Source organism: Ciconia boyciana, chromosome 10 (assembly GCF_034638445.1).
Source record: "Ciconia boyciana chromosome 10, ASM3463844v1, whole genome shotgun sequence".
Lineage (NCBI taxonomy): Eukaryota > Metazoa > Chordata > Aves > Ciconiiformes > Ciconiidae > Ciconia > Ciconia boyciana.
In genome coordinates this window covers 14,814,737-14,829,409 of record NC_132943.1, presented here as the reverse complement: position 1 = coordinate 14,829,409, position 14,673 = coordinate 14,814,737, and the positions used below count along the sequence as shown (strand labels likewise).

Below are 14,673 nucleotides of genomic sequence, written 5' to 3'. Positions count from 1 at the left end.
GGTGGAGTTTGATTTCAGTTCAAGTTGTTATTATTTTAAGTTCCAATGGAATTATCTCTTTAGAAGTTGCTGACTTCTTACCTTTAAGGTTTCTAATCAAGTGTTAAATTTTCAAGTGATACATTGGTATCCAACATATAATCTAGCCCTGCTGCATGAACTTAAAACACCCACAAAAACAGAAGAAAAAAATTTGGTAGAGAGGCTTGGACCAGCAGGTCAAACATACCTCTCAGTGAGTTACTAAGAGAGTTAGACATAACCAGCTTTTTCTGTTCATCTTGCAGGCCAAAGATAACAAGGCTTGACTTCAAGAAGAACAAACTCACTCTAGTTGTTGTTGAAGATGATGAACAGGTAGATAACTATCTGTTTAGTTACATCTCAGTCTTGATTATACAGTACTAGTTTATGTACTCCTGATCTCTTTGTTTGTATTTACGTTTTGAGAGTTAATGTGGATGCCTTGCAAGATTTTTTATTGTGACTTGAGGGGAGGAGGGGAATGAAAGGACTTAAGTATAAAATAAATAGGCTCAATTACTTTTTTTCTCACCCTGTTTTTAAAAGGGGAATACCTTGTAAAACTAGTGTAGACCAGATAATTTGGAAACAGCGTGCATTGTGCAAGAAAGTTTTTAAAAAGGCCGTGTACCACATTTAGTGAAATTAATTCCTTAAGCAGGTACCGGAATTGTTTCCATGGGAAGAAGTTGCTCAGAGCTCAGGTAGTAAAAATGTGAGCATTGGAAATTACCAAGGAGGAGATCAGATTTGGAAGTGAGACCATGTCAGCCTCATTGAGAAGTACCTTCCTATTAAAATGATGTCTTTAATTTATAGTTATTCAGAGGTTTGACTTCTTAAATATATGGGCTCTAGCCCTTTCCAACTTCAGACAATGGAGCAGTTGTTCATTAAAGTTTCTGAAAAGGTTGATTTTTTTGCCTAAAATATTTTTTTAAACATACATTTCAGTATTCATAAAAAACAAATTCTATTTGGCTTGCATTGAATTGTAGCTTTGACTTATTCAAGCCCCTTGTAAATCGTCAGCGTGCTTTGTGTGCTTTAAGGGAAAGGAGCAGGAGCACACTTTTGTGTTTAGACTGGATCATCCCAAAGCCTGCAAACACTTGTGGAAATGTGCAGTGGAACATCACGCCTTCTTCCGGCTCCGAGGTCCTGTCCAGAAAAGCTCAAGTCGATCAGGCTTCATTCGGTTAGGATCCCGGTTCCGATACAGGTCAGTGTCATCTGTTATTCAGCACCTATCTTCTGTCATTTCTTGCTTTTCTTGGGTTATGCATGGAGACAGGAGAGAACTTGATATTCATTCACCTAGGACATATAGAGCAGTGAAACCTGGAAGCTGAGTGAGTTGCATTATTGGTTTTATTAAATCATATGGATTTTCCCCCTGCATTTTCTGATTTATCTTTAGGTGATTCTGGTCTGTGCAGTAGGAAACCACAGGTTTCTCAAGGTTTATGTTCCTTACATAGCATATATAGTACATTGTGTTTTATAGATCACTTCATCTTGAAACCCCACCCTTTTTTAAATGAACGATAGAGGATGGATGATTGACTTGCACAGTTGAGGACATTGCAAGTCTTTTGACTCCTGAGTTCCTGACTGTTTGAGTGATGGTAGTGCTTCAGAAGCCTAAGATAATGCCCATTCCATGTTAGGCACTACCAGTGCATGTAACAGACTTCCGAATGCTTGTGGTCCCAGACTAGTCTGCGGGATGCTGTCAGTTGCCCCACTAGAGTTGGTGAGAATGTATGGAAGGGCGTGAGCCCAGGTAATATGCATATACTTTGCTTCCATTTCCAGCAACTGTAGCAATACCATCTAGTCTGCTTCAGAAAGGATCAGTGGTACCAAGGAGTCAGCAGAACCTGAGGCTGCTACTGCCTTGAGGGCAGAGTCTGGCCAAACTTGGGGAAAAAAGACTTTCCTGGGAACAAGAGCATCTAGATGCTGATTTTTAGTCCTAGTATCACCTTTCTCCATGACCTTTGGCAACATACCTTAAGCTTTACTCTCTCAGAATTTTCAGCCTCTCCCAAACTGCATGCACTGTTGACCACAGAAATATTCAAAGGGCAAATGTGCTTTTCCAGCAACTTAATGTTTAAGGAGTCATTGCTTCAGCCTTTTGTCTTGGGAAAATGTCATGAAGATTAGGATGTTTGTAGAACTCCTTCCCTTTTTTGGGAAAGGCCTTCTGAGGTGTTAAGTTTGGGATTTTTTTAATAGAACTGAGATCAGATTATTAAGCTATGAATTTAAAATACAGAAGTGATGTTCTGATGAGCAGCGTCTGTATTCTGTCATTAAAAATAAGTGATTTATTTTATCGTTTTGTACTTTTACATGGCATTGTTAGTGGGAAAACAGAATATCAAACCACCAAGACCAACAAAGCCAGAAGATCAGCATCCTTTGAAAGAAGGCCCAGCAAGAGATATTCAAGACGAACACTGCAAATGAAAGGTAAAAGACCTTCCATTCTGAGAAGTATAATCTACTGTGAGAATCAAGTAATCATATCCTTTAAAAGTTCTGTGCAGGAATTCTTCTGTAGCTGTTTGCTCTTCTCTCGAATTTTCAAAATTAGGTTTTCTTTGACTTATTTGGGAGACCACGTGTATTTATCAGAAAAAGCTTGTGTCCAAAGCATGTCGTTCTAGCTTGCCTAGCAGGTAAAACACCCATGAATATTGCACAATAGGTCTCTGTATGAAGATGGAAAACTTGAGTCCAGGGAACAGCGATATATTAATGATAATATTTTAAATTTATGAATCAAGTTTGAAATTTTTCCCAGTTATATTTTTTCATTGTTCTTAGGAGTTGTACTCTGTTGTCACAACCTGACAGCATGTGATGCCTTGTCTCTTATTCCGACTCTTGCATAGGTCAAGCATGACCTCTGTGCATGCTTTCAGATACTTGCTTAAATCTGACTCTTTGGTTTGCTTTTCAGATTTTTTTATTTTATTTTTCCAATTTAGAATTTTATTTTTCACACATTATACACGGGATACATGCAACTTTTGCTCTTTTAGTTGTCTAATTTTAGGCAGTGCTATGCTATTTTTATTAATAATATATTTAATATTTAACTGATAACCTAATTACAAATTAAATTTTAATTAACGCTTTATATTTTTGCAGCACATGCTGCTAAACTTGAAGAAACAAGGTAAGAGTCATTCCAATATTTAAATTTCTCTTTGATGTTTGCCACCTGTACTTGAGCATGTGTCTGCAAAAGGAGGTTATAAGATTAGTTACATGCAGAGAGTGTTAACCTCTTAACTGTGGTTTTGCTATGGGTTTTGTGTTTGTTTGCTTTACATAAAACCTACTGTTCAAAGCAAAGATCCTGTGTTGCTGTCACATAGAAGATTTTGCCAGACTTGCTTACTAGCCTAGCAGGCAAAGAGGTTTGCTTATGACTAGCTATGATTCTTGCTGGATACAAGCTGTAGTTCTGTGTGCTGCCAGGTAAAGAGATCAGGTAGAAGCATGTGAGGATGTCTTCTTTCTGAAATCTGCCTACTCTGGCTGTGTGACTGAAATATATAATCAAGTGAAGGTCAAAGACAGGGAAAATACAGTAAAATAAATATTAGAAGTATGTTGATGATTTTATATTCTGTACTATGCTTGCATTTATTTTTATATACTCAAGTATTTATTTTTATATATTTATACTAAATTATTCATGATCAACATTGAGAGGGAGGCCTTTTGGTTCTTTATTTCTATACCTAGATTCTTTCTGCATGTGTAGGTTCATACTTGCTGTTGCAATGTAGAATACTCATATGAATCTGAATCATACAGTTTTCATACCCTTCCTTAAGGGAAGAGAGGAAACCAGGCTAAAAAGAATTACCTGGAAGTGAAGGAACTAAGTCACTCAGTTCTGGTTTCTGTCCTTTGCCCAAATAACTTGTGAATATTGCAATGATCAGTTGCAACCAAATTATTTTCTAGAAGTACATACTCATAGGTGTTAAGCATCATGACAGTCAGGAGCTGGCTAAGGAATATAAAAATAACATTTCCAAACAACAGGCTTAATACAGCCATACATTTTCTATTTGTAGCAGCAGGGCTGATTCTTGCATGAGATGGGGAGAAATCTAGGAAGTGTGGGGACAAGGCTGCAGTTACTGTAGTGGAGGTCTTTGTGACCTTCTGTATTGTCTTTTCTTTTTATAAAATGGGAAAGTACTCTTCAAAACTGTGTGTCATTAAAGTGCTTAAAGATCCTCTGCATGCAAAATATGACTGTCTGATTAATTAGTACTCTCGTCATGCTGTGTTGTCGTGCCCTTCTCAGAGTTTCATGCTGCTTAGGTCATTCTGAGAGTGGGAAGAGAAACTTCATATGCAGTTTCTCCTTCTGATAAGATGGCAGTCTTCTGATCTGCACCTAGGTGTGGCACTGTTATGTTAGTCTCCAGAGCAATCTATGCCATTTCTGAAACTCTATGCTCAAGCGCTGCTAATTGAAATGCATCATGAAAGATGTATGTTGTTCCTTTCTTTTGTGTTAACTCAGTACAGGGGAATGTGCTACCTAGAAGGCATTCCTTAATATTTCTGTTAAATGTGCACTATTCTGTGGTAACCTCCACATTCTCTCAATAGAGAAGATGCGAAGTTGGGAAACAGGCAAGGAACAGCTTGTTTGGTCTTGACATTATGGTGTTTAAGTAAAAGAATTCTAAAGAATTGCTGAAGTAGGTAGAGAAATCTATTTGAATTGTCAGCTTGCCAGGTTGGATAGCTATTGTTCAGACTGTAAATAAAAAGATTAATGTGTTGTAGGAGACTGGAACCATTTTTTAAAAGATTAGAAGTCTGGAAAAAAAGTTTGCTTTGCATGAGATTTATAATGCATAATTACTGTGCAGGGTGTTAATGCTTTTAAGTCTCTCAAAAATGTGAAAATGTGAAATGTCTCTTGCAGATTCAGAAATCATCAGGAATAGAGATATGGGTCTTATTTAATTTATTAAATATATTAAATATTTAATAATATAAAATTATTATTAAAGCTGTGCACATAATTTTGAATGGCTGTTTTTAAGACTCTGAAGCAGTAATTCAGTCCGCTAGAGGTTGTATGCAGAAGAAACTCATGAATTTTTCTGATAAACTTTGTGATGTGAAATTACAAATCAGAAGAGTCCTAGTTATGGAACAAACGTAGTATCTACAGCGTGTAGGTCAGGTTTCAACAACGTCACATTTTGCTGGGTGTTTGACTAAAGCTATATAATTTTTGCTTTAAAAGTGCCCCGCCTTACTGCTGAATCAGGAAGACTTTCTAAACCAAACTGGTTTAGGAAAGGAAGAGGAAAAACCAGATGAATTACAGATAAACTACAGCTTGAACAAATAAAAAATAATGTGATACCCTTAGTTACCTAGAATGAGGCAGCTGACCTAAAACATAAGTTTTTAAGTTTTCTTTTGAGAATCGTTAAGTACTTTGGAAAAATCTTTGTTAGGTTTTGTGTTTCTTTCTGAAAACCCTTGAAGTTCTGCCAGCCTGCAAAAATAGTTTGTTGATCTGATTCTGATTTAAGTTCTTTTTGTCTTTCAGTACTGCGAACAATGCAGTTATCAACCAAACTAATGGATCACAAGTAAGGACTCTGTCATTCGTTCTTTTTAAAGGCAGTTGTCATGTTTTTCAACTGATTTAAGGATTTCGTTATTTGTTCTTAAAATCCAGTGATTGACCAATTGAAAGTTATGAACAGTTAACTACTAAATTGCATGCCAAGAAATGACTACTAATTTACAACCAAGATAACTGGTTAATTTAGCTGGAGTAAGGAAGACACCCCATGCCCCAGTACTATAAAAAATATGCTATTTATAGATACAGATTTTTATAGGTACACAAAGTAACTTTGTGTGAGAGTTGTTATTATCCAAAGCACGTTAATTCTACATGCTAAGTAACATTTAAAAAAAAGAAAGGGGGTGCAATTCATCAGCACCTATGTTGATTCCTCGTTACAGTATTTTTTTCTCTGAAAGAGGGGAATGCACCTGCAAATTAAAGAATACTTTGTTAGCAAAAATTTCAGTGTTTTCTGAGTTTGAGAAGGAAATCAGAGACACTTGTCCCCTCAGTACTTGCACACAGAATACCTTGTTTCACTGAAAAGGGACGTTAGTGTAAAGTAACTCTCCTTCTGAGTATCAAAAAACAGTACTTGGAGTTTGGAAAGACCCTGTCTTACTTTCTGGAGCATTTCAGATGCCGAGTGCAACAGGAAGGGTCTCATATTGGTGGAAATGGGATTATGGTTTGTTTTAACAGTAAAATACTCAGTCTCCGCTGATAGATTGCTGCTCTGCCCAGCCTTTTGCCTTCTATGCAAAAGGAGTTGTTTTTTTCAGGAACAGTTATGTTTCAAATGGCAGTCCAAAGGCCTGCAGCCCAAAGGTGCCAATCGTTATTGCAAAGTTACCTACAGAAGGAAAGCATTACTGCATGAATTTAAAAAGGACACAGCAGGCCGTAGCTTTTTACTGAAATCTTTGAGCAGTCTTGGATTTGTTATGATCCCAGTACTGTGTGCAGTACTGGAAAAGACTGGGCATAGGCATCCAGTGTTGTGGAAGTAATGGAAAACGGCCTTGTTTTAGCTTTGTGCTTAAGGAGAACTGGTGGTGTGTTTTGTTATGTATGTTTGTCATCACTTCATTAATGCGTATGTAGTAACTTACTTGTTTATATTCTGTCTCCAAAGAGCTGGAACGCAAAGCCAAACCTACCTGTCCTGACAGTGGTTCCTTCTGGCCCAGTCTTAGTGGAAATAGAAAACATCCCAAGGAGCCCAGGAACTAGCCAGCAAGACAAGAAGTGGTATGTTCTGCTTTGCTGGGAAATGAATTTTACTTGCTTATGCATGATTCAAGTGACTGCTGCTTTATCTGCACTTAAATAAGCTACCTTCCTTGTATCTTTAACATAAGTTGACAGTCAAGTTAGTGATGATGCAGCTGATTTGTTGCTGTGAATGTAGTGTGGGGAGGTGAGGACAGCAGGCTTAGGCACTGCCAACCAAAAGAAAATTTCTTCAGGGGCTGAAGAAATGATTAAATCAGGAACAGCATTTGCAAGTCTTGGAGAGAGCTGGGTCCTTCTGATGTGCCATAATACTCCTTGTAACCCTTTGCTTGGTATCATGGAGCCCAAGGACTTACCTTGATCCTTAACAAAATGCAGAACCTTGTAAACCAGTATCCTTGTGAATCTTTTTTGAACCTTTGAAATAAGCAAGCTGATTTTTTTTTTTTCATTATCTTGGGGAGGATGGAAGCTTGAGGAAAATGACACAAGCTGAAGATAAGAGCTTTGATTTAATGTAATCAGAGTATTTGTTTTATAGATTGGATGAATCTCAAAACAAGGATGATTTGTTTGAAGATAAATGTACCATATAATTTATCTTTTCTTAAAGTAATTGTATATTGCAAAGCTATTTCAAAACCAAAACTGACATCTATCAACCCAGTACTTGTGCACACATTGTCTTAACTTTTTCAGCTTCTTGTGCATTCAGAGCCAGTATGGCTTATCCTAGAAGGGTAATTCTGGTTTCTGCGAGACTTTCCAGGAGCAGCAGTGATGGAATGGAGCGTCACAAAAGCTCTTATCCTAAGCAGTTTCAGCCCTCAAGAGAAAAGATCCTTCCTCCATTGTCTGGCATATGAACCTGCTTTGCTTCAGTATCTCTTAAAAGTAGATGATACCTGTTTCTAACAATGCAATGACAAATGTACTTTAATTTTGTAAATCTTATTGATTAAAGACTTTTAATACTATGGATTTTAGATTATAAGGGGGATGATAATTTTGCTTTATCTGTTGCATTTTATTGAAGTTTCAATCAGAAGATATGATCAATGCTGTTTTTCTTTCTTTTGCCCTTGATTTGTCTAGTATCTGAAATCTGTGCTTGTCTATGGTGAGATCCTGTTGATCGCTCGATTCCTTCCGTGGTGGTGGGTGAAAGGTGGTGGTTTCTTTATTCTTCAGCATTCTCAATATGGTTTTATTTTTGTTCTTTTGGTCTAATTGCAAGATGTGTGCTAGAAACCGGTATTTCCTTTGGTGGAAACGTTTGACTCTTGCTCCAAACAGCTCTTCTTGGGTACCGGATTCGTGCTAGCGTTCTTGCTAGTATTTGCAAGACTTCTCTTGCTTATTGAAATCCTGCTGCTTTCATTCAGAAGCAGAGAGGACTCTGTAGCCAATCTGTTTCAGTTTTGGTCTTGGTACGCCTGTTTTGGGATTAAGAACTTGAGCCTGTCTGTCTTAACATTATCAATGATGCTAAGCTTACATGCAGCTGTCACAGTATGTAGCCTTTCTATAGAAGACTGGAAGTGAATATAAAATATACCTGCATGTAACCCAAAACAGTATGCCATAAAGAACCCATGCTTCCTGGCAATTGATGAGTTTTAATTGAGAGAGTAATGCTTATACTGCGTATATGTTACATTTCTTAGAGACATAGCATTATTATTGAAGGCAGTTGTCTTCTGGCAAAGGGGTTTTATTGTGTTCACTGGAAACAGCACTGCCTGCAATTAAGGGCAAATCCAGCTGTAGGAAGAAGGCAACAGTTTGGAGCTGAGTCAGCAATTGAGCTACATTCTGGTTTCCTAGATGGGAAGTGGGGTTAGGTTAATATAACTGCCATAACGTAGGTATTTATTGCGGGGGCTGTGGCTTGGTTATTGCGTCTTCAAGTCTTGGTGTCTCGATGCTGCTAACAAAATCTCTTTTCAACTGCTGCTGTCTTTAATTGGCCTGTTTCTGCATGAATTATCTTTGCTTCCTGTCAGAAAAATAGTCTTCTTTTAGAGAGAGTTTGCCAAGAATTGTTGAAAACACAAAAATCTTTCGGACTGGGGATTTTGTAGATGGTTAGATTGAAGGGGTTTAGAAGTGAGGTCCTGACCTCTTGAGTTTCCGTACTCTGCTTGGCAGATGCCTGTATTGGCTACCTCGCAGCTTACATCCCTTCCTAATGTCAATGTTTCCTTTAATTTAAAATGTTAATGCTGCAGCTGCCAACAGCAATTGTGCCAGATCATAGAAAGTACTTTGCTAGATAGGAAGGATTTTAGTGGGGGTTTTTTTGGTTTTTTTTTTCCTTTGCTCCATTGCTGTAAAATTGTCAGTCCAGGAAAACTGCTGATCTGGATGGTCTGAAAATGGTCTGGAATATTAGCTGCAAGGCTGGGAAGCCTAAAACACAATCAGTATCTTTCTAACATTAGTCTTTTCTCAATAAGTTGTTTCTGTGCTGAGATAGGACAGGAGACAAAGGATTAATAATTTTTTTCTTATTGTGGAATAAGTAGGGGTGGGGGGTGTTTTTTTTTTTTGCTTGCTAGTGGATGTAGCTTTCACTTAACCGCTTAAATTAGAGAAATGGAAAAATAATGTAACAAACTGTTGAGGATTGGAGCCTTCAGTATTCATGGGTCACTTCCTCAGCAAGTTTCACGAAACCCAAACCTCCGAATTTACCCATGGGTGACCTTTATATAAATCCTCTCTCTTTTCTAAAGGAGGACTATCTCTGAGCGTTAATCACTTACTGCTGTTGTGAATCCTGCATGCTTTTCTGCTTCCCTGCCTTAACACATGTGATCTTCCAACTCATGCGCTGGTTGCTTGGCTGTTCTGGCAGGGCTGGGAGTGTTAAACCGGGCTTTCTGGAACATGAGAAGGGGGAATTTGAGCTGAGGGCTGTCCAGGACCCCTCTAGATGAACAGCAACATTTCCACTTTGTTTAGATTTGGGTCATTAAATAGAGAATTTTACATTAAACTGAAGGAATATGGTTGTTTCAGAAATTTCCTTGCTTGAGTAGTTTATGAGAGTGCTTTTTCCCAAGCACTTTTTTGATACCTGACTGTACCTTGCATCAGCCTCTCCCAAAACATACCAGTGAAGGATCCTAGTTCAACACAGACAACAGTTAATAGATCTTCATCCATTTTTTTAAAGTCTTTTAAAATTAAACTGTTTCAGTAAATTGCTTATCCCTGCTGCTTTGGAGATGCTTGTGCCTAAAGCCTTACAGTTTTCTAGCTAAGGGCTCCTGCATAAAAATATTTTTCAAAACACTGTTTAAAGTGATGAGCATTCTCCCCTGCTCCTCTTTCTAGCTTTTGGGGAACTTTATTCCAACTGTGGTATAGACTAGCCATAACTGTGCATGGTATTTCCGTGGTTTTGATTTTAAGAATTCAAAATTTAAAAACAATGAACCATTATGCCTTCATATGCAAAATTAGACAGCAGGGTCTTAGTTTGTATTGTGATCTTTTTTAAAATGGTTCTTTTTCCATCCAAGTTTTTTATGTTAATCAAGTATAGCTACAGTTAGCTTCTTCAGTGGTATTTTGTCCCTTAGTCAACCAAATTGTGAATGATTTGTGTGTGCTCTACTGTTGGCTCCTGCACAGTAATGCCCATTTCTCTGAGTTTCTATTTTCTTCTCCTTTTTTTTAACTTGCATTAGAATCTACATTTTCCAGTGACTTTGAAAACTGGTGTTGCTTATAGATGCTTGTTTCAGGTGTACATTTAGAGCTGCCACTTAAACCCTTTCAGCTTCCTGCAAATAAAATGTGCTGTATACTTGGGAGGTCTGTGCCTCCATCACATTATTTTCTCCCATCTGTAAAATGCTCATAGTTCTTGCTCAGTTTTGTGAAGTGCTTTGAAATACCAAGTGCTTTTCAATTGGTTAAGTGTATACAATGTATACATGAGCTATCTTAACCTGTCATTTCAGACTTCTGCAAAAATGTGCATGATACTGAGCAGAAGAGGGGTTTATTGGACAGTGACATCATGTACACATATACTCGCATGCCTCTTTCCATCAGTACTTACCTTCCAGCAATGCCCTTTTTCCTTGTCTTTTCACATCAATCTTCTTGTCTTTACCTTTGCTTTACTTTTCCACCCTCTTTCTTGTCCATACCTGTTTACTAATTGTGCCCCCTCCCGCTCCCCAATAATCCAGGCCCTTTGATGCTGCTGACCGCTATCAACGTGGTGGAAGCCTGTGGGACGCGTGGGCCCCGCCGAGGACCCGCGCTGCAGACGGACAGTACACCGCTTTTGTCCATGAGCGTGATGTGAAGAATGCAGGAATGCATTGCGGTGCTGGTACCTATGCTGTCCAAACCACCATGACCAGTCTCTGAGACGTGGGCCTTTCTGGAGCTTGAGACTGTATTCTAGCAGAGGCTGGAAAATTACATTTTGAGCTGTCTCTGAGATAAGGACAACGGACCCAAAGCTGACTATAGAGCGGAAAAAAGGCTTTTATTATGAAGGCTCTACATATTGTGGTGTTGGTGTTTAGTCTTTAAAGAAAAAATAACATATAGACCAGAAGCCACCCGTCGCTCTTATCTTGAAAAGAGTATATATCTTTTTAATTGTGTTAAGGTTTTTCTTAATGATTGAAAGATTTTTTTAAATTTTTTTTTTAGCTGGGTTTAACTTTGAGAGCCATGCAGGAAGTCACATTTGTAATAAAACTACACATGCAACTAGTTGGGTTATAATGTGGTTTCAAAAATCTTAGAGGATGTAACTGCCCCTCCTTCTGAACCATGATTATTTAAAAATATCTAGGATAGATGGTTGATCTGAAAACTACCCTTTGTTTTTTAACAAGTCCTTTTCTGAAAAATATTGTTTGGAAATGGAATAGAATTATTTTAATTTTTTAAGAATAAAATTATCAGAACTCCTGAAAAGGCAGAGAGTAATACTTTTTTTGCTTTCTAGAAAATTTTCTTTCTTTTTTGCTGCTGTGCACCAGTTGAAATGAAACAGAAATATTTCCTGACAAAAACCAGTCCTACCATATGATTCACGAGGTTAATTGTTAAGTCAGAGGTTAAGACTCCAGTTTCATGGCTCATTGGTGTTCTTGGGGGCCTTTAACAACATGAAGAACTACCTTTACCCTTGAACACACTGTGTTTTCATGTGTTTTCTGAAGTTATCTGCTTTTAAATTGCAATATTCTTCTCCTATTTTAAAAAAAGAGGAGGAAAAGTTGTGGTAGAGCGCTTTTAAAATTCACTTATATTTGGCTTTTAGGATAATTTTAAAATTGTTTGAATAAGTTTCAGATTGCCCCCGAGCCCAGAAATACAAAACCATTGTTTTCAGATATCCAGCCCCGAAGAACCAAGAAAGTAAGTCTCATCCAGGACATAACTTAAAATTGCCTGAGATATTTTGGCCTCCTCACCTAATGTGTAGCTTTGGCAAGTTACGCATTAAAGGTCTGTGGGATCTACAGAAGTGATTAGAGCAATCTGTTGTGCTATTTTTAGTTTTAGATTTTGCAAGGTGGATGTTATAAACTTCTGGAGTGAAGCAAACCTATTTGTTTCTTTATAAAGTTGCATAAGAATATGCAAATGAAAACAGGTGTTTTAACTTTAAAATATTGTATAATTTCTGTGTAGATGAGGGAGAAACAGCCACTAATTTAAGTGGAGAAACTTGGGATCGTTTTGTATTTAAAATGCAAGAACATTGTTGTAATAACAAGTCACTGTCTAATTGCAGAGTTTTAAGTTCACATGTGCTTATGTAGTGGTCAGGCCACTGCAAGTAGTGGCTGACTCCTCAGGTGTCAGAAAAGTTTTGTGTAGCTATCATAAATTAAAGAATAGTTGAGGTTGGAAGACACCTCTGGAGATCATGTAGTCCACCCCCATGCTAAAAGTAGGGTCGAGTAGAGCAGGTTGCTCAGGACCATACCAGCCAGGTTTTGAGTATCTCCAAGGATGGAGACTTCACACCCTCTCTGAGTGACCTGTTCTGGTGTTTGACCAACCTCACAGCAAAAAAAGAGGTGTTTTTCTTGTGTTTAAGTGGAATCTCCTGTATTTCAGTTTGTGTCCATTGCCTCTTGTCCTGTCTCTGGGCTCCCTTGAGAAGAGTCTGGCTGTTGTCTTTACTCCCCCATCAGGTTTTTATACACATTGATAAGATCCTCCTGAGCTTTCTCTTCTCCAGGCTGAACAGTCCAAGCTCTCTCAGCCTCTCCTCCTATGTCAGATACTCCAGACCCTTTATCATCTTCGTGGCCCTTTGCTGCACTCCTTTCAGTATGTCCACATCTCTCTTGTCCTGGGGAGCCCAGAGCTGGGCACAGCACTCCAGGGGTGTCTCACCAGTGCTGAGTAGAGGGCTGGGTGTCACGGACTGCCGTGGGACTAACTGCAAGTTTGGTAGTTAAAGCTGTGGCTTAAGTTTTCGTAGTAGGTTTTTTGCGTGACAGCAGAACTAGTTCAGATTCAGGATAGGGGAAGCAACCCTGGTTGCCTGAAATCCATCTCCCTTTAGAACTTATTTGTTTTAGTATGGTATACGTTGCATGCCTTTGCCATGTGGCTTTGAATCTTGCATACATCCTGAGGGTCGATTTTCCTCTGTGCTGCGCTTATTTTAGTGTGACTTCATTGACTTAGGGAGAATTATTATCCTGGTTTCCACTAGGGTAAGTGACAGCTCTGAATAGCAGACGGAGAAATTGTACCACACTAGTACCAACAACACCTAGCTGCATTTTTACAGGGACAGGTCATGTGCTCTAGGAATAGCACTGAGGAAACACATGGATGTCTTTCTAAACAGTATGGTGGTGACAGATCTTTGCTTAATATCCACAAAGGTTCTGCAGCCAGCACCTTTTCCTAAGGGTGTTTTCTTTCCTTTCCTGTAGTTGTTGACTTGCATATATTATGCTATGTCAGTATTTGGAATTATCTTCAAACAAATGGGAGACAGCAGAAGTCTTGGAATGTGGGACTCGGCCTGCTTGATTAGAAACTGAATGCATGTGAACAGTCTCCATTTGTAGGATCGTACATCCCCAGGATTTTTTCTTTTGCTTTCCTCACTTTAAAATGAAAAGGAAGTTCTTTTTTTCTAAATAGTCTGCATTTTTGTTTAGGAAAAAAAAATCTGAAAAGGTGACAGGCTTAAATTTACTACTCTTCTTACCTTCAGGTACAACATTGAATGCCCCAAAATGAAGGAAATGAACAAAGAACTTAATGCTATTGTACTGCCTTGCAGAGTCAGTGTGAGAAGCTATTCTGTGTCACTACCAGTTTGAAAAAATAAATTAGCTTGTGTGGTGCTCCATGCTATTTCAAATTAGATGACTTGCAAAAGAATTATCTCTTTTGCAGCAGACTCGGATAGTTACTGTATTTTGCAGGTTGTATTTCACAAACTAGAATGAAGTATTGTTTTGCTTTTCAACTAGGAAATAAAAAAAAAAAAATCATACCCTTTGTAACTGACAGCTTTCTCAGTCATGTTATGCATTGTATGCTGTATGGTACGTACTAATACCAATATATTTGTCAGGCAAAAAGAAATAATGCAGTAGCTAACTGCCTTAACTGTGGGAGTTCCCTGAACATTTAACGACTTCTTCTGTGTGATTTATTGGTGGGTTGACAAACCTTTCCATACACTAAAACCCTTTGATTATTCCTATATTAGTAATTTGTATGGCTTGAATTCCTGGTACCATTTATCAGCT

The 14,673-nt window shown here is 38.2% G+C and overlaps 1 protein-coding gene across 3 annotated transcripts in view; it reads left to right on the top strand.

Annotated features, from left to right (window-relative positions):
• The window catches only part of EPB41L5 (erythrocyte membrane protein band 4.1 like 5), a 61,652-nt gene that overhangs the window by 27,751 nt on the left and 19,228 nt on the right, over positions 1 to 14,673 (top strand). For all 3 annotated transcript variants that reach the window (XM_072874957.1, XM_072874956.1, XM_072874958.1), the window contains exons 11-16: positions 288 to 357; positions 1,077 to 1,246; positions 2,399 to 2,505; positions 3,190 to 3,217; positions 5,639 to 5,681; positions 6,801 to 6,916. In XM_072874957.1, coding sequence (XP_072731058.1) covers positions 288 to 357; positions 1,077 to 1,246; positions 2,399 to 2,505; positions 3,190 to 3,217; positions 5,639 to 5,681; positions 6,801 to 6,916 — 534 coding nt within the window. The remainder of the gene's footprint in view (positions 1 to 287; positions 358 to 1,076; positions 1,247 to 2,398; positions 2,506 to 3,189; positions 3,218 to 5,638; positions 5,682 to 6,800; positions 6,917 to 14,673) is intronic.